The 24874-nt window shown below is 39.6% G+C and overlaps 1 protein-coding gene across 2 annotated transcripts in view; it reads left to right on the top strand.

Moving 5' to 3' along the window:
• The window catches only part of Reln (reelin), a 439528-nt gene that overhangs the window by 231089 nt on the left and 183565 nt on the right, over positions 1 to 24874 (top strand). For both annotated transcript variants that reach the window (XM_005377236.2, XM_005377235.2), the window contains exons 9-10: positions 15124 to 15220; positions 18086 to 18326. In XM_005377236.2, the coding sequence (XP_005377293.1) occupies positions 15124 to 15220; positions 18086 to 18326 (338 nt within the window). The remainder of the gene's footprint in view (positions 1 to 15123; positions 15221 to 18085; positions 18327 to 24874) is intronic.

Below are 24874 nucleotides of genomic sequence, written 5' to 3'. Positions count from 1 at the left end.
GAATTACCAGTAAACTATGCTTTTAGTGAAGCAAGTAGACAGAAATATACACCCGTGTATCCATCAGTATAGAATTACTGAACCAACTACAAACTGTTCATAACTTATAGGATTAATGTCTTTTTTCTTTGGTTCCACTTGTAGGTGTCATAAAGATGTGTGCTGTTTTTTTGTGGGGAATGAGAGTTGTATGCCTGTGTGTTTTTTTTTTTTTTTTTTACTATTTTATTCTTTGTACCATCTCAAGACGGAGGAAAGTCATTAAAGCATAAACACTTTCTATTTCCATATTAAGATATGAATGTGTTCTTAGGCCTGAATTGTTCTCTTTCTATATTTTATGCGCCACAAAATCTCTGAGATAGATGAGAAGTACTGACTTTGAGTATATTTTGAAAATGAAAAACAGGAAAATTATGAAGTTAAAAGTCTTAACTGAGTTGGAGGACTGCTATATAAACAAAAACCAACCTAGCATTATTTTTTCTTAAATAGATAAAGAAATAAAATGCCACTGGTAAGAAATATTATATTTCATGTAGCAAAAGAGAAACAGATTGTTTTTCCTGTGAGCCTAATTCATAAACATCTTAATTATCCAGAATTTGATTTAGTAGAGGAATGCTCCCTAACACCTTTCGAACAGGTAATTCAAGGGATGGAAAGTGAGGCCTCCGTACCTCAGTGTGGATTATTGCTCATTACTGAACTTACTGAAATAGATTTCAAGTTAGGCCTCACTGTTTTCACGAGCCAATCTCCTTGGTAAGTAAGATCTGGGGAAATTTATTACAAAATAGTGAACCCTCTTCTCAAACATGGAAATCTCTATGAGACTAACAAAATTTCTGGGGTCCTAGCTGAAAATAAATATAAATAAAAAGTAGAACATTTTGGAAATTTTATGGCAAAACTGATTAATGCTTATGCTTTATGAGGTTAAATATGTGTATTTTATATCCAAGAATGTAAGATTCTTGGATATATATATATATATTCTTTATATCCAAGAATGTAAGATTCTTATATCCAAGAATGTAAGAATGTAAGATTCTTGGATATAAAATGCATTAAAATGAAATTTAAGACTTGATTTTCCGACGTCAAAGATCTATATTAACATACAAAAACCTGAAATACTTCTATAAGAAATACTTTTATGTTATCTAAATTTGATAAAGGTAGATGTAAAACTGCTTATGATTCAGGATATCATATATATATTATTTACATATACACATATATAATCCACTTTTATTCTGAATGGCTACAAAATTCTACTAAGAATAAGGCCTTAGAAAAATTTTTGAGATTAATCATAAATGTTTTTTAATTATTAGAACTTATAACTAAATAAAAGACGGTCTTTATATGGATTGAAACACACAATTTAAAAAGTAGCCCTCTCTCAAAATATTCAGTTCGGCGGGCATGGTGGTGCACACCTATAATCCCAGCACTCGGGAGGCTGAGGCAGGAGGACTGTTGTGAGTTTGAGACCAGCCTGGGCTGTAGAGTGAGCTCAAGGCCAGCCTGAACTACGTAGCAAGACTCTGTCTCAAAAAGTCAAAAACAAAAAAAGAAAAGAAAAGAAATATTCAATTTATCCAATCACCTGATGGGAGTATATTTTGATATACTTACTAATTAATCAAGCACACTTGAACAAGGACTCTTCCATCAGAGAGAGGATATTTAGGAAGTGTATCATATAAGGGGTGTGTGGGTTCACTGTGGGGAAGGCAAAAGTTCAGACAGTGCCCCAACCTTCAAGAAACTTAATATCAGGATTTAATATAATCATAATATATCAAGGTATAATATATAAATTTATTATCATGATATAAATGTGTCAAGATACCACCTTATACCACAGAAATATGCACAATTATTATGTGTCAATTAAAATAATGTAAGGCTCCAGAAAGTTCACTGTGAAATGGATGTATATGTGGAGGGAGGGCTGGTAAAGGTTGAGAAGAAGCTAAAAAAGCAATAAGCGTCAATAGTTAAGGGATGCAGCGTGTAAAGGCGCAGCTCACTGGGAATGCATGAACAATGGAGGTCCATGGCAGGGCTCTGTCCTGGGGTAAGGGGACTGACGAGAGCAGGCATAGCACCAGCCGCGGGGGGCAGCATCACAGGGAAGATTAGGGGAATGGATGGCATTCTTCAGTGAGAACAGCAGGGGCCATGCTAAGAACCCAGGACAGAGCCAGACAGCTACAAGATGGCGGTGCTGGGAGTGGAGGAGGGGAGGGGATTAGGCCTCCTAGAAAATGGGCAGGGCCCAAGCACTCTGGCCTGGGTGGGGTGTGGGGCTGCTGGCCTAGCAGGAAACCTGGCAGGGCCTGAGACGCTTTGCATTTCTCTTCCCTGTGTTTCCCCCAACGTGAGTTCTGGCAGAATTCTCTGCTGCGGGTTTAGGAAGAAACTGACAGGGAATGGTCACCCGGAACGATGGGAAGATGGTACGGCAGTTCATAAATTGGGAGAGAATCGATCCCTCTCTTTCTTGTACTAAGAGTGGCCGTAATGATGAGCAAGTGTGAGTGTTTTGGAAGAGAGGGCGTATGGATAGAACTGGAAAAGAGAAAGTGACAAGGAGGGGCAGGACAGCTGTTCATTTTGGACCCCGTGGTCACTGTCCATCTGCCTTAAACTGAAGCAAGTCCCCTGCTTTGGGAATCTCAGCTGGGGAAGCAACCAAAGGACAGAAATATGAAGCGTACTAAATCATACACTGTCACAAATGAGCAAAAGGAGAAGTGTGCAAATCTAACAGCCCACTCACTCACAAAAGTCAGTGAAAACATAAAACAGAAGGTGGAAAGCAACTGCTTTTAAAGCTTGGCTGTTCCCACGCTTTATGAGAAATCTTTCAAGTTTAAAGAAAGCATATTGTTAGTGCCAGGGTATAACAGTGTTTCTGAGGACTTTTATTGATTTTACTGTTCTGCTTTATTTGACCTCTCTTCATCCTTAATATCAGTTTTTAGTAGATGCTTCAAATAGAAAATTGTCCTCCATATGTAATAGTCCCTCTACAACACTGTCTTGAAAACTGTCTTCTCAGTTACAAATACAGGAGCATTTTTAATGGACAAAAACAGATATAGATGTAAATCTTCTCTACCTAACTGTTTAATTGAACATTCAGTCTGACCAAAGATTTTGGATGCATTTATTTCTCTAAATTGTCGATTTCTACTAATAAAATAATGGTTTATTTCAACTTCAGTCACCATCTTTTATTAAAATTGAATTCATTTGCCCGTGACAGATCCAAGAGTAATTCTAGGATTTCCTCTCGTGCAGAACGGAACAATTCTTAATTAAAGTCATATCTGTGGGCTTCTTCCGTCACAATTCCCATCCATGTCATTCGGGACTGAGCGGCCCCAGGACACTTCTTGCCTGTGCTGCCACAAAGCATTATCTAATACAGTAACTGTTTTTTCCTGTCTTACTCTTTACCCGTGAATCACATGCTGCCCCTTTGGCCAAGGCCCTTGGGTTTCAACAAGATCCGAGCTGCAGTCTCTCTGTGCATAGGACGGGCAGACCAGGCCTGCATTCCGTGAGGCAGGAGCTGCCCTGCATGGTAGGATGTGTGCACACCCTCACTGGTGGCGGCCAGCAGTAGCTGCCCACCAGGAGCAGGGAGAGTGTCGGCTCAGCCTCAAACAGCTTTCCTTATGTAGTTCCTCATGCATGATCTGAGAATGGGTGAAATAGTCTGTCTAGGATCAAGTTCTCATCTTTCCAGGTAGATTATTTTCTCTGGCCTTGAATTCGTCATTCACAAGTACTCTAGATAATGGGTGTACACAGTACTGTAATAAAAATAATAAAAACAATTTGCTTTAACCAGTATCAGCAAGAAATTATTGCTGCAGAGCAAACCTAATTACATTTTTATACAATTTACAAATTAACAGAAGTTTGTATAGATATGTCACAATATAAAACATATGCATGGATAAATAAGGTTTTACATGGTATAAGTTTGGGGTAGTACGGGAGGAATAAAACAAGTATCAAAATTTTTTTTTTAATGTGTGTGTTTTTGAGACAGGGTCTCGCTATGCAGTTCAGGCTGGCCTTGAGCTCACTTTGTAGCCCAAGCTGGCCTCGAACTCTCAGTGATCCTCCTGTCTGCCTCCTGAGTGCTGGGATTACAAGCATGCACCACCACACCCGGCTTCAAAATTTAAAAAACATATTAACCACCTGTCTTGGAAATTACAGCACTGTACATTTAAATCTAGGAGTCAGTGTAAGTGTCATTCATAAATCAGTACTTCTAGATTTATCATATTACCAAGATACGTGTTGCTGTACTTACAGTAGATTACACTGATGCCGTGGGCCAAATGAAATAGGCTCATAGGATTCCTCTGGCTAACTCAGCAAAGAGGGAAATAAAAACCTAGGTGTAAGATAATCATTGTTCTGCATTATTATTGCAGCAGGAATAAATATCCCAGTGGCCCTCAATGAAGTACTTAACCAGATATTTGTAGAACTATCAAATATCGATCACCTGAATAATAATGTTCTTGATGGGGGGGGCAGAATTCTTTTAAAGAAGAATTGCAAAGTATCAAATCATACCTTATGGTACTGTATTCCTTGCTCTTTGGGGAGGCATGAAAAGTCTTTTCTCCCTAGTTACTACTTCTGGCCTACCAAAACCATTCCTAGTGAAAAGAAAGATAATTGCTGGAGCTGCACGTTATACCCATAGCTTCATTCGTCACATTTTTCATATCTGAATGTGGGATGAAGCTTGCCTGTTTCTTGACTGCCCTAGTGTAGAGTAATACGTAAAATCTTCTGGGAGTAACAATATCTAGCTTTTGTAAAGCTTCCCCCAAACCTCCCTGTTCATCTCTTTCTCTCTTTCCACTCACTACAACCTCAGGTTAGTGGTCCTGTCCTCCATTTATCTATCTTGACAGATGAAAGAGTGCACAGATTCTGCTACAATTTCCTTCAGTCGTAGCAAGGAATTCTAAGCAGCCAGATTGCATTCATCGCATAACTTTATGATGCTTCTATATCAAATGCTGTTGTTTACATGCAGCTCCTAGAGCCCTGCTAGTCTCCGAGGTGTGTGGTTTGAATAATGGCAGAGGCAGCACTCATGTTACATGAATCCTCTGCAGGGTTCTGTCCAGACACTCCTCGAGCCCGCAGTATTTATGGGCCCCACTTTGCTATCTAGAGGCATGATTTCTGGCAGTGCTCTTCCTCATCTATCAGTTCTGTGAGATCAGTTTCCTCCTCCTTCTGTGGCTCTGGGCTACACTTGAAAAGGCAGATTGTTTTCAAGGCAGGACTTTGAGGAAAGAGGCTGCTCCCAGCAACCGCTGCCAGTCCCCAAGAGGACAATAGCTCCTTCTATTGTGTTCTGTTCTGATTTACTCTGGAAAGTCCTAGGATTAGTGGGAAAGGGCATAACCAAATTTAAAAACCTACCCAAGCCTTGAGAGACTAAATACCAATTGATTTATCCTTCTACTATAAAAATAAAAAGTAATAAGAGGAGGCTATTGGATATACAGGCTCACAATCCCTAATCTGTAATTCCATATTATAAGAAAAAGCACTTAGAAAAACCACAAGCCAGGTTTTTTTTCCAATTTATGTGGTGACAAGGCCTAACGTGACCTGAATTCATTTGGCAGCAAGACCTGACTTGAAATGACTTATAATCTTTATTTCTACTACCTGTATGAGTCCTCGTGCATTTCACTGCAGAAATCCTAATGTATTTGATTAGAGAATATTGCCCTAGACTTTACTCGGGGTGTTGCAAAAATGTCGGGAGTATGTACCAGTGATGGTTAAACGTAAAAATTGTGAACTTGATTGGCTCTGGAGCCACCTAGGGGATGAGTACAACACATTTGTGTGTGTGTGTGGGTAATCATGGGCCTCGGGTCTATATCTGGTCCCTGGCCCCTTCCTCTCTGGCACTCTTCCCCTGCCCTGTTTCCCATCTACCACGAACAAAGCATGAATCCCCTGAAATTCCACTGAATTCCACTGAATCCCCTGAAACCATGAACCTCATTAAACCTCTCCTCCTTTAAACTGTGAATGTCAAGTATCTGCCCCAGTGCCTCAAAAGTTGACTCCTACAGCCCATATTCTTTCTGAAATCTAAAACTTAAGTAAACCATTTGAATTCTGGAATTCCTCAAGAGATACAGATCTGTATGGCTATGATTCCAAGAAAGGAACTCTTAAACTTTCATTAGAAGTGACTAATATTTATATATCACTTGCCTTGATTTTATAACAAATCAAGCTATTCTTTAAATTGTTTATTTTTATGTCAACTACCAAAGATGGATGAGAAGAGTTTATTTGTGTATTTTGGAAAATCCTCCCTAACTCTGGGAGATATATGCAATCTCCTCCATACATGTGTATTATGTTAAATAAGCTACTACACAATGACCATGTTTTTGATTTCTTAAAGTGAGCTTCATTGATTAGCACATAATTACTACCTGTTCATGTGCTTGTATATTCTTGGGAGACTATAAACTGCACCATATGTTTAAGATTCTGTCTACCAGCATGGTGCAGAGCAGTGAGTGAGCTGTCCCAGCAGTTGCAGGTCCTCTGCAGGTTTTGTTGAATCCCTGGGATTCATTAGCATTATTCAGGTTCATCTCCAAGGTGGGATAAAAATGAATGGCATATTTCTTGTGTAAACAGTCACTTAAAAGTCATTTCATCAATCTTAACCTACTGGTAGAGACTCATTTCCTTATAAGACTATTTTAATTGAGCTAAGTCTACCTAAAGTAATAGAGGAAAAGAATTTCAAAAATCATGCATTCTTTGTGTTTTCATTCTTCAACAAATATTTATATATTTTAAGCTGATAGATAAGAGTACCTATATGTACTGACCCTGTAAAATATGATGTTTTGAAGTAAATATCCATTAAATCTTTCTATTTAACATGTACATTCTCACTGTCCTTTCATTATTGTTTTGTTGATAAGACACGCTTATCACTGGATTGTCTCATGCTGTTTAAGAAAAGTAGAGAATGAAGTTTGGTATGTGGATTCCTGAGCCCTGAGACTTGTGAGAATGAAGTGCAGGAGTGTGTGTGCCCTCTGTGCCCTAGGGCTGGGTTCAGGGTTGGCAGGTCTACATTCAAAGCTTTGACATTTTAGTGAGAGTTAGGGCTCTTTAAGGAATAAAGTACAAAGTACATTGAAAATTAGGTACAAATGTGAATATTTATTTCAACAAAGGAAGTCACTACAAATTACACATTTTTAGAAGCTGACAATACAACAAACATCACAAAATCAGAAAATAAGCATCTTTGTTAACTGCCAAAATTCCTTACTGCACTTTTTCCCTTTCCTTCTTTTACCTACAGACTCTTAAACTATTTAGTCATATGACAACAATTTTGTAATTTTGTTCAGTAGAATAAAAAGATAATTCTGCCTCCACTTGGATGGTGAGGTTTTTTAAAATTTTTGTTTGTTTGTTTGTTTGTTTTTCTGGTACCGGGAATCAAACTCACGACCTTGCACTTGTCAGGCAGGAGCTGTGCCACCAAGCTAAATCCCCAGCCCCAATCAGTTTATTTTTTATGTTTAACACTTTACTGTCCCAGCTCCTTAGTGATGTCATTTAGATTTTTAAGATCATTATCAGATTGGAAAAAATCTCTCTCTCATTTAGATTTCAGAGCATTTTAGCTCTCCCAGTGCAGTGACTAATCTTACCTACCCTGAACTGATGTCACTAATCACACAATGTGTCATCACTGTCTTTGAGTAATCACACTGAGTGCGTCAGCACGGTGGGCAGTAGGAGTTCTTGTTAGCTTTCTCCCTACTGAGAGTACCTACACTTTTAAATGAAAGTGCATTACAGAACCACGTCACGCCAACCTAAAATAAGCACTGTTCTGATTTAACTTTACTTTACCTGAATTCCCAAGGCAGCCATGGCCATTTCTGCACCAGTGATAAGAGGCAGGATTTGAGGGGAAAAGTCAGAATGGAGATGGTGTCTTAACCGTGCAAGTATTATAAAACATAGTTCTGTGAACACACTGCCAGAGCTCTTCCTGGAGCCTTGGAATGTGCTCATACAAGCGAGGGCCTTCACGTTAAATCTTCCTCCTTCTACACTAAACACGTTGGAATTGAGCACTGTATTTATAAATGTTGCGTAGATGCATATGTTAATTCTACTCATAAACTTATTTTCACTTCCTTTGTTCATGCCCTCTTTCATATTCTATCTACATCCTATCTTGGCTGCTTTCTCATTGCTGAGACAGAGTACCTGGCACAGTTTAAAGGAGGAAAGGCTTACTTTGGTTCATAGTTTGTAGAGTCCCTCATCTGTTGGCTGCAAGGCAGGGAGGCATGGCAGAGGGGCCTGACAGAGGAGACGTAGTTCATGGCATGGCAGCAGGAAGCAGAGAAAGGGATCAAGTGAGGAGGAGAGACAGACAGATCCTTCCAGGCCATGCCCCCAGTGACCACCTCAGACCAGACTTCCCCTCCCAAATCACATTTAACTGTAAATTCATCACTGGGCTAATCCACTAATGAGTATCACATCCCCACGATCCAGTCACCTCCCAGAAGCCCCACCTGTGAGCACGTGAGGCTTTGAGGGAACATCTAGACATAGTAAACGAAAACATCCTGACATCTGCTCTTTATTTAACGTTCTCTTGCTTTTGTGCATCTCAGTAATCAAAAATAGGGACCATGGAGATTTCTATATACTGCTGCATTTGTGCCCTGAGTCCTAATAAGTGGTCACCATTAGTGTAAAATAATATTTCTTATTCATTATGCATATGAAGCCATGGATTTTATTTTTTCAGTTTGGAATATTCTACAGCAAAAGATTTTATTACTCATCTGTATTGACAACAAATAGGGGAGGGAAAAAGCACTAGATGAGGAGTCTCTGCCAGCTCAACTGCCTGTGTGGTCCTGGCTAAGTGGTGCAGCTTGGCAATTCATTTGTAAAATAAAAATGTTCATCTTCTGGAGCTCTTAAATGTCCCAAGTCCCCGAACTGAGTGACAGGAATGAGCTAATGAGATTCAGTGATCACTGTGTGTCTTGGTTAAGGCAGCCCCAAAGAAACATGAAAGTCATTGCTGTGTCTTCATTTAACCAAATGCAGCTAATTTGCACTTGCAGCTTTTTTTGTCATCTGAGAAAGATGTTACATAGAGGACGAGCAGACTGGGTGTTAGCGGTGACCCAGAAAGTCCTCAGGGCCAGCTTGAGAGGTGTGGCTGTGCTGCTCTTTGGCTCTTCCTGGCACAACTCCAGTCTCCAGGTTCATGGACAGAGGCTCCCTGTCCCATGCCCCGCAGGAAGGGGAGACTACAAGAGTGCCGGGGGGCGCAGTAGCAGCAATGATACTGGGATATTTACAAAGACTTTCTAGAATTCAGCTGTGGCTAGGAAGGACTTACTTCATCCCACAGAGCCCATTACTCACTGAGCTCTTGTTCTGTGTGAGCATGTCTCACGGCACTTAGATGAGGACAAGCTTTTCAAAACTAAATCTTTGTTCTGGCAGCGCTGACGTTCTGGTAGGAGGCGGCAACCATCAAGCAAGTGAATGAGTCAGGAAGTAATAAGTGCTGTGAAGAAAATGAATCAGAGGTCATCGAGGGATGGAGGTAGCATTCTATTAAAGGTGGCCAGGGCAAGGCCTCCGAGAGCGAGCTCACTGACCTGTGTGAGAGAACCCCAGCAGAAAGAATAGTCCGCATAAAAGCTGTCCACTAGTGTCTGGTGACCATAGAGCCTTGTGTAAGTGCTAGTATTAAATGATGCTTTACCCCTTAGGTGGAAAGGGCTATTCTGGGGTCTGATTTTCCTGAACAATAGCCGAAGCAAGAGAAGTAACACAGAATGACAGGCAGGTAGCTGTAGTGCCTCTTAAATTCCCACATAACCCTGACAGTAAGAGATACTTTTCACAGTCGGTTGATTCATTAAGTGAATGACGGGTCATCTTGGTCTGACTTCCTAAACACAAGAAGAAAGTTAGTTGTCTACTATTTCTAAATTATAGTAAAGATAGTACTGTTAAAATAGGATCAGGGATAGAAAGCTGATTCCAGTTGTAATTTTAGGCTGAGGAAAGTATAATTTTAGGCTCTTCATAGATCACAACAAGTTTACAATAAATTTGTTAAGACTCACAGTGATGAATCTCTCTAACTATAAATGGAAAAAATTACACTGAAATAATCTTTGCCATTCTTTTTATCCCTTTCTTTTAAAATAATAAGTGCTAGGTATTGTTTTGTACTTATAAATATTAAATATTTCTTTATGGTAAAGTAGTTACTTCAGAAATAGATTCAGAAACTATTAATAGAATTTATTAATTAGGATACAAATTGGTTTTACCTGGTACCTTAATCTTGATCGTAGTATATCAGTTTAATATTTTAACATAACTATCGAGTTGGGACATATTGGAATATAACTGTTTTTTAAAGATCTCATTCATATAGCTTTCCACAGATTTTTTTAAGGGAATGACTATGTTATGATTATGGTTAGTGTCTAGATGTCCCCCCAAAGCTTCATCACTCATACAGATTTTCAGAGGTGGCTGAATCTAGAATATATGATTGATTCATAATGCAATGCTGGGATTGAGGGTGCTGGGATTAAGGGTGGGTGGTTGCTGGATCAGTCTACTGATTGGATTGGCACTGCCCTTTTCCCAGTAGCCTGCATACAATATAAGAGACAGAAAGAGTCTTGTTTCTCCCCCTTGTTACTTTTGCTACCTTGTGGGCACTATGAACTGTTCTCTACCAAGCCACCCTGCTTGGAGCCAACTGATTATGGACTGAAACCTCTACAAACAGTAAAGGTTTGGGATTTTTGTCCTACTCAGAATTTATTAATTTATTAATTAGGATACAAATTGGTTTTACCTGGTACCTTAATCTTGATCGCAGTGTTCATGAAGTATTCATAATGCAATGCATATCCTTTATTTAGGATAAAGCTAAATAAACCTTTCCCCTTTGAACTTTGGGTGTTGGGTATTTTCTCTCAGCAATGAGAGAAAAGTAACTAAGAGTAACAGAGAAACATCTTTCAAAGGTTAACCTTGTATGTGTTTATCCCAGAATCCAGCTAGACTGTGGGTGAGAGATGGTCTAGGGAGGAGATCGTGGAGTAAAGGAATCGTAGAGAGTTAATAAATGTGCAGGAGGAGGGTGCACAGAACCATACGACCGGGAAAGGAGAGGAATGGGCAGGGGTTCTGCATAGAAGCTGATGCCCAAGTAGACACGGTCTTTCTTCTTGGCACTGTTTTATGGTGGTCTTCGCCTGCGGTGGAACTGGAGAGAGCTGAGATGTTGACAAGAGGGAGCCTAAATGTGGTCCAGGGCTTTAGGCTTTTCTCTGTCAAAAGCAAGGCCATTGCATCCTAACTCCAGAGCCTGAGTAGGACAAAAATCCCAGAAACCTGTCCCAGTGTGATGCGGCCATGCAAGAATGTAACAGATTGTAAAAGAAAAACAAAACAAACATGAGGAGTGGGTGCTCTGTGAGCCTGAGAGCGAAAGCGAAGTGGGGGTGAGGGGAGGTACTAGTTGAAGGAGCCAAAGCTTCAGTTTGAGAGGAGGAATAGGTTCCTTGAGGAGGAGGTCGGCACACACCAGTGCGGAGGGACAGACAGTCGATTTGTAAGTGAAAACTCTGTAGATTTGTCCGTGAAAAAAGGAAAGCACTATTACCCACATGTTTTATTTTTCTTAGCCATATGCTTTGCATTGCTGGCAGAACAAAAAGAAATTGGACATAAGATTTGACCATAAAGTGCTGAGCAATTGTAAAGATAGCCCTATATTCTTACATTTAACTTGCTAATACTAAGCACATTATTATTAAAATAGCTCAGATTCATAGACGCAAATTCAGTGGCACAACTTCAGGGCATCATAGATGAAGAATAAAGCGGTGTTTGTTTCCAGATAGTCTCCGGGTATTAGAGCGGCATCTCCTTTAGCACAGGGATAGAAATAGGAATAGCTTCCATTTATATGTCAGTGTATATATGTCCTAAACCAAAGGACCCAATGTGAGACAACAATTAGCCAGAAATGATGAAGGCATCTGTCGCTATGCACTGCAATGTTGACTAAACAAGAGTATAAGTGACAGTTGTTACATTCGATATCTCTGTTTATCTTTATCATTTATCAATGTATTTTTCAACTTAAAGTCAAGAATTGGCAACCAAGACCAGCTGCGAGGAACAGTGATGAGGGACCTTGCACACAGAGCGTGCCGTCCTCGCCTGGACTGCTGGGCAGGGTCATGATCTGTGTGCAGCGCTGCGTGGAGCCATGTTCCTTAGACTGTGTGGGGTCTTCAGGAAAGTCTAGAATTCACCAATTTTATGTATGAACATTCAACTTCAGGAGACCTTAATCACTTTCTCTCCTTGTTGCAGGTGCCTTTCTGAACTTAGCAATTACATCAGTATGATATAAGGGGAAAATAAACAGGTGCCCATTACAGGTGGCACCTGCTTGCCCGCTCACTCCGTACAAGGTGCCTTGCGGGGTGTGATGGCTCTGTCGAAAGTCGCTGGTACTGGGAGGCGGACAGGCCACACAGGAACGGAGGGCAATGCCTAACACTGTCCTTTGTCTTCCTCGCTGCCAGGGTCAGGTCGCCATGTTCAGTCTGGGAAAGGGCAAGTCATATTCTGCCGGCTGAAATCTGTGTGACAGTGTGTGGGGTTGCAATCTGGAAGGTTTCTGTGAAGGAAAATCACACCCAGTTGCATAGCTGCGCACTGAGCGGGGTGGTGAATCGTGTATCCACTGGACTGGTGCCATTTGGAAGGGGAGTTTGCGATTGGCCTCTGAGTGGGGCAGATATCCAAAGCCGAGGGCTTCTCCTGGGGGTGCCTCTTCCAGCTGGCAGCCTCCCACCCCAGCTCCTTGGCATGGGCACTGCCTGTCCTCTGGCTGGCCACTTGTGCCCTGAGCTCTAGTCACCGTCTTCCAGGTGTCCGCCCTTCTGTTGGAGTCCCTGTGCCTCTGTGGTCATCTTTTCATGAAGGACTCCCTGCAGATAGCCCCAAGCTGATTCTATTCCTCAGAGTACACCTTTGACTTCTGGGAACTATGTACCTTTTACCCCACTGCATAGCTTTATCCCAAAGGCATGAGGAATTACCAAAGGATTATACACAAGGAGTAACAGGGTCCCCTTGGCTTGTAGAAATGACACTGGCAACTGCGTACTGGGTGAAGACAGACAAGCCAGAGACAAGGGAGACCAACTAATCCCAATCGCAGATGAGGGCAGAGCCAGTGAGGGTCCCTAGATAATGTCAAGGAGGAGGTGGGTCGAAAAACACTGATGTTTTTGATATGAGAGAACTTAAGGACCAAGTGGCTAAAGAAAAATGAGTCACCTACCAATTGCCTTTTTGTTTACAGGTACATAATAAATTTAGGGGCTGGGGATATGGCTCAGGGGTAGAGTCCTTGCCTGGCATGCACAAGGTCCTGGGTTCAATCCCAGCACCACCAAAAACATAATAAATTTAATCTCATTGCATTGAGATGGTTGCATAAGGAAATCATAGGAGAAAAGCCAGGCTTTAGGGAACACACTTTTATTTGGATATATATCAGCTTTCCTTCTCTCTTCTCAGTTTATAAACTATTTGCAAGAAATTACATTCTGTAAGGAACACTTCGGTTATCGTTTGTCAAGGATTCACCTTGCACATTTTCTTTTAAGTTCTAGGTGCCTAAAACATAAATAAAGGAAACACATAAATAGCATATAAACCTTCAAGCTAATTTGAACTTTCCTTTGAAATAGATTCTCTGCCAGATTTCGTTCTTGTTTGTGTTGACGTTCACCCCACAAATCCTGCCCAATTCTATTTCCTGCCATATAGTTTGATATTTATTTTAAGCAGCTGCTCATGAAAAGTAGAATTTATCAATGACTGCAATGGCATAGGTAGGCTTCCACGCGAGATCGGGGCTGCTGGGCGGCTTTCCCACGAATACCCTTTTCTTTCATGCTTTTTCACCTACGCTTCAGCTGTGAGAATAAATCTGGGAAAACTGCTGTTTAGCCTTTTAGCACATTGCCAGCTTTGGCAACTGCAGACTGACTGGTTTTGTACTAAACACCACTGAAATAAAATGAATGAGTCTGATGAAAGCTTGGAAGCCCTGAACACTACAAATGCAAAACCATCAACAGATGCCACTTGCGGAGACTGAGGCTCCTCTAGCAGATGGGTGAAAGTTAAGCACAAATTGCACCATTTCTTTTGGGTCATTTGTTTTTATTGTAATGTAAAAAATTCTGCCATATTAGTTACAGGAAACTTCTGGCAAATGTTTCATGGCTGTTTGGCATTTTCTAAGATCTATTGTAGTCACACTATTCTTTTTATAAGAATACACTGAACATGTAAAAACAAATTTGTAACCAGTTTTTGCAATCTCTTTGGTGTTTATGTTTCTGATACTGAAAATGATAGTGAGAATCACCAAATATGGAGATATTCCTCTGTCTAATGATGTGCCATAGTAGAGTGCCATCAATCACATCTCTAATAGTTCTCTTTTTTATAGTACTGGAATTTTCTCTACAACATTTTCATCACTTAGCTAATATACAGTGCAGAAAGAGAATGGTGATTTTGTTCTTCATTTTAATGACTTTTTGCCCTTTAATGCAATCACTGTTAATTGTTATTAACTTACAAGAACATTGATGGCATTATTAATAAGTAATATTTAGATCTTCTTGGCATAATACTGTTTTTAAAATCTAATTTAGAAAGTCACGTATCTCTAAAGAAATCTGCAGTTTACCTTTCTTTAACCTTTTTTCTGGTTCCTAAGATTATCAAAAAAATATTTATGAGAACATGTCACAGGGAATTTTAATACAGCTAGAAGAATGGGGATAGATATCTAAATATTTAGGAAATTATTAAAAATATTTGTCAGAAGGAATAATATGTAAATACTCTTTTGTTAACTTTGAAATTGATTGTTATTGCTGTTCACAGGGTCAGGTTCGTGTCGCTTTAGTTACTCAGACCCCAGCATCATTGTGTCATACGCCAAAAATAATACTGGTGACTGGACTCAGCTTGAGAAAATCAGGTCTGTAGTGATTTGAAGTATTTTTATAAATTATGATGTAAATGCCTTTCTACTTCCCTATTTTTACAATGCTTTTATCATACCACAAACCTTTTCTTCACAGTATAAAGTAATCCAATGGTTGATTATGGTGAATTACATAAGTACACATACTCTGTCCTGTCCTACTTTAGTGAGATATTATTATCCATGTTATTTTCCATCTAGAGCTTCCTACTATCCATAGTCTTTATGCCAAACTATTTTGGGTAAAAGTGCCATGAGATCCTAACTTTTGCATTAGCATCCTCTGCAAAATGGCATCCGCATGCATTGCTTTAGGTGGCCTGGCTCTCACCTAGCTTACCGACCTGGGTGTGGATCAGAACGCCACCTAAATCCTTTCCAGTCTGTGCTGGTGTGGGGTTGGAGGCTTCTGGGCCTTTTGCATCTCATCTCTAGCTCTGTTATTTCCCTTTAATTTCCCCGAAGGCCTATTTTTAAAGCCTATTAGCATAATTCTGATGCAATTTATTGTCACATGTTTTCTTTATTAAAAAATTCTTTGGTAAGAAAATTAGGTAAGATGCATGAAAAAAACACAGATTCATTCATGTTGAAAAGATTTGCTGAAATTATCAAAATTCAAATTATGTTTACTGCTTCTACAGAGTTTTAAGTCATAAAATAAAATTCAAAGTGAGAGTTTCATTTCAAGTATAAGATATTTAAAGGAGAAATGCCTCGAGCTTTTATGAAATGATTATTATGATTGGGTTAGTTCTTAAATTAGCATCACATAAGTAAGATAGTTCCCATCACTTTTCTGACAGTTTTCTTTTTTCCACAAGTTGTTTCCTCAGTTTATTTTTTTATTAAAAGAACTGTGATTTATTTGGGGAAATAGGATAGATATTAGATTCATAGTCTGTACTACTAAATGAATTTGTACAAATTCCTACTAGGATTAAAAAAAATAAATTGAAACTTTAAAACTAAAGGGGCTGGGGATTTAGCTCAGCGGCAAAAGCGCCTGCCTTGCAAGCGCAAGGTCGTGAGTTCGGTTCCTGGTACCGGGAAAAAAAAAACCAAAAAAAAACCAAAAAAAAAAAAAAGAAACTTTAAAACTAAAGTCTAATCAAAACTGAAAAAGATGACTGTAACTCAGGAGAACTTAACTCAAAAATTTTAATAAACTCTCTGGCAGGATAAAATACAAGTTATAGGTACATAATACAAGCCGAGCGTTAGCATGCTGTGCCGATTTTTTCCCTCCGTACTGGGTGTTGAACCTAGGCTCTTGTGCATGCTAGGCAAATGCGTTACCAGAAAGTTAATTATCCAGCTCTCCTCTGCCAATTTTATAACAGAATATTTTGCTATTCTTTCTAGTTTCTACTTAGTTATAAAAATGCATCCATATTCAGTTCATGTTTATGTGAATGACTTTAAACAATATGGGATAAATATTGGAAATTTGACCTGTATCTCTACATTTTTATTTATAGCATGCTACATACCATAGTTTAAATAAAACATAGTACACATTTCTTACTGAAAAATAGCTAACTGCTTCTATTATTAATAAGGAAACTACAGACTTGATTACAATGTATAAAGAAGACATTCAGCTGGGTCTTTTTTTTTTTTTTTTTTTAAACTAAATGGCACTTTCAGTTTTAGGGCATGTACCAAGCCATCATATTCATTAATGCAAACTTCCCTCACCATTGGTGATCAGATTGAAAATATTTCCAATCACTGCTTAAAATCAAAATATATTCTCTTCATCAGTGTAGATTCTTTTTGAAACTAAAGAGATAGTCATCATGAAACATTTTAAAAGACAAGGGAATTGATTACCCCCAAAGGTAAGGTACACCATCTATAACCTTGGCTGACAATTCTTCAGATAGATATATATGTGTGTATGTGTTTCACTGGTGAATGAGAAATATGACTTTTCTCCAGTCCTTCCCAAACTGATTTATAGCAAGCCCAGGGTACTACTAGTTTGCATTTTTGTATCATTTTTAATCTTGGCTACAGCGATCATTTTTACTACAGCAGATTTCTACTTTGGTAGAATAAAATGTTTAATAAAAATATTTTATTATATAGCAGAAGGACCTAGACTCTTCCAGATGTAATATAAAAATCATGTTAAATTACATCACATTTTTAAAGAGTGATCTGCATGAAGTTATAAGGAATTATAAATGAGTATATTTAATTCTCATGGGAAATCTCATTTCATATAGGCTACATATATGAAAATATATCTGGTTACTGTTAATAAAATAATTATTACATAAAGATTGATTATTAAACGTATGACTCTAAACGTCCTCTAATAGACTCATAATCTCAAAAGAAGCAACATTAAGATCATTATTTTCATTTTTTCTTATTTTCAAGCTGAGTAAACTGTTTTCAATTGAGTATCTAACATGTGCATATACTTTGATATTTTTTTACATAAACATGGCAGTGAATTCCCCTTCCTCTTCAATTGTCCCTTTACTGGCTTACTTGAATATACTTAGTGCCTGCCTTGTATTAAATGTAAAGCTGTTAGTGACCTTTAACATCTAAACTATCATCACCCAATGTAAAGATTGTACTAATCATCAGATACTGAAAAATTCAAGAACTATGGCACTTTATTTAATTTGTAATGAATATAATGTTTTTGAGATAATGAAACTATAATCTTAAGCAAAATTCAGCCAGATGTGGTGACCCATATCTATAATCCCAGTACTCTGGGAGGTTGAAGCAGGATTGCAAATTCAGTACCAGCCTGGGCACCTTAGCAGTTTAGCAAGATCCTACCCTGACATGAAAAAGTAGACGTTGAATTCCCTATATAACCGTCTGTTCCAGAGCCCCTTCCAATGTCAGCACAATCATCCACATTCTCTACCTGCCCGAGGATGCCAAAGGGGAGCACATCCAGTTCCAGTGGAAGCAGGAGAATCTCCGAGTCGGTGAAGTGTACGAAGCCTGCTGGGCCCTGGATAACATCCTCGTCATCAATGCTGCCCACAGACAAGTCGTTTTAGAAGACAATCTTGACCCTGTGGACACGGGCAACTGGCTCTTCTTCCCTGGAGCAACGGTTAAGGTTGGAGCTCTTTTGCTTCCCTTTTTCTGATGAAACATAAAGTTCAATAAACCAAACTATTTAAAGGTAATTGTTTTACCAAAATCGCCATTTAAAAAATACCATTCTTATTTCTCTTACCATACATCTCAGTGATAGACTGTCACTATCACAAGATCATCTATTTATTCATTTGTTTCACAAGTTTTTTTTTTTTTTTTTTTTTTGGTTTTTCTGGTTTTTCTCCGGTACCGGGAACCGAACTCACGACCTTGCGCTTGCCAGGCAGGCGCTTTTGCCGCTGAGCTAAATCCCCAGCTTTTTTTTTTTTTTTTTTTTTTTGAGGAACCTTGGTCTCACATACTGGGATGAACCCAGGAAGCATAATCCCCAAAAGGTAGCACTCTTGCCTTTGCATGGCTGTCAGTTCAGGGGACTCAGTTAAGCATAGCCTCATGCAAACTCAAAGCAGCTGATGTTAAGATTCCCTGAGAAAGTACAATACACAGCAACAAGTCCAGAATTTGGGTGTAAGGAAGGTTATCCAGAATATTAGGCAACCCACATAGAGATAGCAGGATAACTGGAGGTGGCCAGATAAGAGGATAGTGTTTCTGGGGCTGGAAGTCTTATACATGAAGGTTACTAGAAATTAAATGTGTGTGTCCCCTCAAAGTTAATATGCTGAACTCCTAACTAAAGATGATGGTGCTAGGAGGTAGAACCCTTGGGAGGTCATTGTATCATGAGGCCAGAACACTCAGGAATAGGACTAATGTTCTCATAAAAGACACCCTGGGGAGTTCTGCAGAACTCTTTCCATCTCAGGAAACACAGGAAGAATCAGGTAGTAGGCTTTTACCAGACACTGAATCTTCCAGTGCCTTGATCTTGGACTTCCTAGCCTCCAGAACAGTAAGAAACAAACGTTTGTTGCTTAAGCAACGCAATCTATCTATGCTGTTGCAGCAGCACAAACTAAGACAGCCTGGAAGGTAAGAGCACAAAGCAAAAGTTGTGGACAAAGTTCAAAACAGTGGTCCAACATATCTTGGGTTGAGACTTGTGGTAAATAATTCTAGTGGCTACTGACAAGACCTGACAAGTCTTGCAAGCTGCTGTGGAGTTAAGACTTTGTGCTGAAGATGATAGACAACAGTCAGTGGAAGAGGAAACAGCACATGCCGAGAGACCAAATAGGAGGCTGCTGACAATATTCTGATGGAGTTGTGCTGCTTCATTTAGGACAGAAAAGATAGAGAGAGGTGGATATATTTTAAAGATTTTTAGGAAAGGAGTAGAGAAAGCTGGGGATTGATTGAGAAGATAAGGGAATTACAGGTGTCAAAGACAAGGTTTGGGCCACTGAATGGCCAAGGTTGTCAGTCACTTAAACAGGAAACATGGGAGGAGGAGCAAATATACAGGAAGTCAGTCCGTTCATTTTGTTTTTTTTGTTTGTTTGTTTTTCTCCGGTACCAGGAACCGAACTCACGACCTTGCGCTTGCCAGGCAGGCGCTTTGCCGCTGAGCTAAATCCCCAGCCCCAGTCCGTTCATTTTGGATTTATAGATCCTGAAGGTCTTGAGGACAAGGGAGGGAAAAGTATCTGGCAGGGGATTAGAATCATAGGTCAGAAACTCAGAGAAAGATCCAAGTATGGAAATTGTCAACAATTGTTATGAATGTGGATTGAAACCATGGGCTCGTCTACCCAGGAAGTATGTGCAAGGAAGCAGCAATGAGGCAAAATGCCACTAGACCCTCAAGTGGACCCTGTCAAGTTTCCAACATACAAAAAAATTACAACCGCCACTTGGATGATTTTTTTAAATGTGACTTACTGATGGAATTAATAATAAATAATCCTCTGCTGGCTGAGAGTGAGATCAGAAGAAGAGTAGCAAGTAGAATATGAAGATCTAAAATGCTGACCTCTTTTTAATAACTTATTTCAGTTACTAGAAGGGCTGCAAATTACTTTGTAAACTCTCAGCCCAGGAACTCTCCTGGCACAAGTGACTGCTTCCTTAACCAACCCAGCCCTAGTGATTTTACTTCAGGTTCGTGAAATTATACCAGTTGAGGTGTTAGAAACAGGCATCCTCTTTGCTCAGTTCAGGAACACATCTGACCTTATGGAAAAGTTATTTTAAGAGCCTAAAACCACAACACCTTTGAAAAGAGTCCGTATGTTCCTTTTGCATGGGTACAGAAAAGAGTTTGTGTCAGGATATCCTATGTGTTCTCCCGCTGCTACCTGATTTCTACTCCTGTCGTTCAGCACTGGCAAGTAGATGCATAACCCCTTTGCCCGCGATGATTATTTATCATTTGGTCTTGGTACCCTTTGCTGCATAAATGTACTTTTTCTGCCTCATTTTACAAGCTATTATACTAATCTAATTAACTGTTCAGTTTCTTAATGCATGTACTTTGGTATCGCCCATGATAAAAATGCATGGTGTGGTTTTGCTTCAGTAGTAATTTTAATTAAATGACAACTTTGGGCAGAGTATGCTTTTGTATTCTGGTCTTTCATCCTGCTCATAGACTTACCAGTCACACAGCTGAGAGTTTCCAAGGAGCCTCAATCCAATAAAAAAAAAAAAATGTGGTAATGATTTATGTTATTGTCTTTGAGTTGCCTGTCAGGTAGAAATTTTTCTCTGGCATTTCTTTTTAAATTTCCAAATAAATGCAGTAAGAATTTGTGCTTTTAACTTGTTCACATGATCATCCTTTTGGATTCATTCATACGTCTCAGTATGAAAAAATTCCATTTGCCAGGTAACTTAGAGGTCTAGGTGTGAAAATCATTCATTTAAAATCTGTTCGATTATTTGCCAAATATTGTTTTCTTATTTGGTGGCTTCAGAGATGAAAATTGAATAAAAGCAATTAGAAAATATATACCTCAGTTTTCCTATTGGTTACAAGCCATGTTTCAAGCACTGATTTACTTTGAACTTTGGATTGTGCGGGCTTTGCGTGTTTGTTCAAACTACACTTTATCATTTCTAAGTTCATTAAATGTTTCCAAGTTATTCCCATCTTAAGCAAATCAAAGATTAAGACTACTAACAACTGAGACAGTGCATATTGCAAAGTAGAGTCATTCAAGGAAAAATCCCAAGCACAGATAGAACTATGTGGCTAGGTAATAACACCCATTTTTATTGACACTTCTAATCATTTACTGTCATGTGCATGCACATGGGATATACAGATATGTATGTACACACATGTGTATATGACCTGAACTTTATAAACCAAAGTCCTTTCCGTCTTGTCCCAGCCTAACTTTTCCTTCCCATCCTCTGTCCCAGCTTGCTCCAGCATCATTAGTCCCACCCAGGATTTCACACTCTTGCCCTTAGGAAATGGTTTTCCACGTTTCCTTTTTCTTTGCCTCTTTCTAATTCCTCCTCATCCTTGGGGGTTCAGTTCTGATATCATTGTGTGTGTAAACTTTTGCTTGGTGACTGTTTTCCTCCCCTTCTGTAGCACACTGGCAGGTTGAATAAGCAGGACTTGTTGGATGGTGACTGGATGCAGAAAATGACTTCATTCTTTTCCAGTGGCCATCATGTTCATTTTAAAAGTTACTTTATCCCGCCTTCTTTGCATGATAACTGCTTCTAAGAAGGCTGAGAGACTAGCAAAAGTCAGTCAGTTACATTAGTTTCCCAAATATCCTCTAGTAGGATAGGGAAAGTATGAACTTCACAAATTGTGTCATTTCTATCTGCCATTAAAGTAATATTAAAATCAAATCTATTGATCGACTCCATCGAACACAACTATTACCCCTGGTATAAAATAAGCAACAGTTCTATTAGAATTAAGTTTTGGTGTCATTCATATAGAATAGTAGTTTTCATTATTAACTACAGGTTTTTTTTAGGTGCTTATATGTAATAGAGTAGTGAACTATCCAGCTGCTGACCTTACAACCAATATTTGAGAGTGGCAGCTCAAACAGGGAAGATAAAGATGAGTCATTCTCATTCACAATGCATATTTCTCTTGCCTTCTTTAGATATTTCCTTGAGTTTCTTTGGGAGTATTGAATCCCTTTCATCTATCCCTATCCTTGTTGATGTCAAGCAGGGCACAATGATGTAAGACCCAGTAGAGTCATTAGTTTAAAGAGTTATCTGATCTGGAGAACTGCAATTAGAGGTCACCAGTTTAAATCTGCCCTGGACTGGTAGAAGGCCATTGCCATCTGTTGGCTTGTTAGTGAGTAATATGAAGTAGATATAGAGGAATCCAGCTTTTAATGTTCACCCTGACCTTAAATCTGTTGGGCTCTTTGATTTGGAGTTGGAAAGCCGAGGAGGACTCTGGAAGGTCACAGCATCAATGTGGTCCTCCAGTGTAGGCATCTGTGTTTCCTCCGTTCTCCTGCCTGTCCATGGCCCTGCCTGACCCACGTCCCCGGGATTTTCCGAGAACTTTCCCATGCGAATGAAAGATGCACCACATTCTCTTGTCTTCTAACTACCACCATCGTTTCTATTGCCCACAAAACCCTCGGCAATGCTTTGTTCACCGCCAGGCCACGAGGCTTTAAATGTCAGAATGTAGAGTGCTGCAAGTACAGGTGCTCCCAGAGCATCACCCTCCTTAGCGATCTCCGGAGGACGCAGTGGCTGCACTCAGCTAAGGGAGGAGCTTGTGGCGCGCTCAGTACCAAGCCCCCCTCTTGATTATGAGTTACAATTACTCTGCCATCTCTTACGAAGTACCACATCCTTTTTATAAATTGTTCTATGGGATTTCCAGAATGATCAGGAATTGGTGTCAGTAGTTCCTGTCCTAAAAATATGGAGTATACTGTATCAGATCAGCAGCAGCAGTTGCTAGAATAGCTCTTGCATATGTGGCTTCCGTCACCTGGCAACAACTCTGTCCAGTGGTTGTGAGTGTTCATGCCACATTCTGCCCATCCAAAGCAGGGGAATGATTTGCCTCGAGGCACTTTCTAGAGCACCAGCTGTGAAAATGGTCTTGGTTTTGCCATCAAGAATGAAAGTACATGAATGGAATTTTCCTGCTTTCTTCATTTAAAATAGTAGCAAGGTTTAGCATTTCATCCTGGATAGGATTCTCACATTTAAGAATGATGCAGTACAATGGAGACTGCACAGATATTGGACAGTAATCACTGAAAATGACAGTAGCTGTAATTCTGACCAATATAGTAATGATGATCACATTAGTAGCAGTACTATTGGTAGCATGTCCTGAATGCGTCATGGGTGCCAGCACTCTGAGGGAAGCCGTGCCACCAGTTGATATATAGAGTAGATGAGCATGGTGTGTCTTCAAGACCCTGAATGCTCAGCATTTGATTTTGATCTGCCACACTAAGAACTGCTGAACTGGTGCACCATCAGGTATCTCCTCCCAGCTCCTCAGACACAAATCCTGCAACCTGAGAATAGTCTGCATTTCAGGTTCAAAGAAAAGCATGACCTGCAAGTTTCTGGGAGGGTCAGTCCAGAGCTGCGCAGCTTCCTGTTGTCTATGGCTTCAGTCAAGGTGTGCTCCAAGGAGAACCAGGCACTAATGACTGGGAGAGGGCTCTGAGCAGGGGCCTGTTGTTTTTGTCTCCTCCTCCTTTAATAATACCTCATGAAGCAGAATTTCTGGATGAATCCATATCCCACGGAGGTGAATATTGGTCAGGCAACTGCTCCATTGTGTTTGTTTACTCCCCTCTGCGGCCATAGCCAAAACATTTATTTTGAGCGCAGGGACCATCCATGGTTCTGATGTGTGTCTTTGTGTGCGCGTGTGCTGTGTACATGTGTGTATGTGTAAGAGAGAAGGAGAAGGAGAGAAAGTGCTTTGCTCGCTTTCCATTAGTAAATATTTCTGTCTGCGTGGCTAGCCTGCTTATCCTCAGCTTGCAAAGGCATAAATCACTGGCTTCTGTCCACCCTGAAACTGACCTCCAGATTAAATGCAGATCACCGTGAGAGAGGTGCTGCTCCACATATTTTTATTTTTAAGGTATCTTCCCACTCTGATTGCTGTGCCTGCACTTGCTAATCTTTTTCTATTTATTACCCTGGTTTATCGTGTGGCCAGAATAGAATTCCAGATTACTCCTTCTACACATTTATGCCAACCAGAATGGAGAAGTAAATCAGCACTAAATGTCACAGATTCTGGTATGAAGGTTTGGCCTTTAGAATAGCCTGTGACTTTTAATACATAATCACATATATTTAGAAGAAATTCTCTTACAAGTCATTACTTTAAATTTGCAGATTTATACTGACAATGTGGAGTAACCAAGGTGTACAGAATTAAAAAGGGTTGTATCTTAGTCTCTTTCATCCTACTTTGATTTTTAGTTGGATTGCTTCCCCCTTACCACATTTAATGTTGATAAACACTCAATAGTGACAATCTTCCTAGTTTAACAAACACCAAAAGGCCCTGACAAGGATAACAGCCATTAGGTAAATCAACAATCCATGAAGGGGAAGCATTAATCAGAACAGGAGAATCTATTAATTTTCTTACAGTCTTGTACATTGTGCATTTGCCAA

The sequence above is a fragment of the Chinchilla lanigera genome, unplaced genomic scaffold, assembly GCF_000276665.1.
Source record: "Chinchilla lanigera isolate Chin_1 unplaced genomic scaffold, ChiLan1.0 scaffold00009, whole genome shotgun sequence".
Lineage (NCBI taxonomy): Eukaryota > Metazoa > Chordata > Mammalia > Rodentia > Chinchillidae > Chinchilla > Chinchilla lanigera.
The sequence above is the reverse complement of the archived record's forward strand: the minus strand, read 5'-3'. Positions and strand labels throughout refer to the sequence as shown.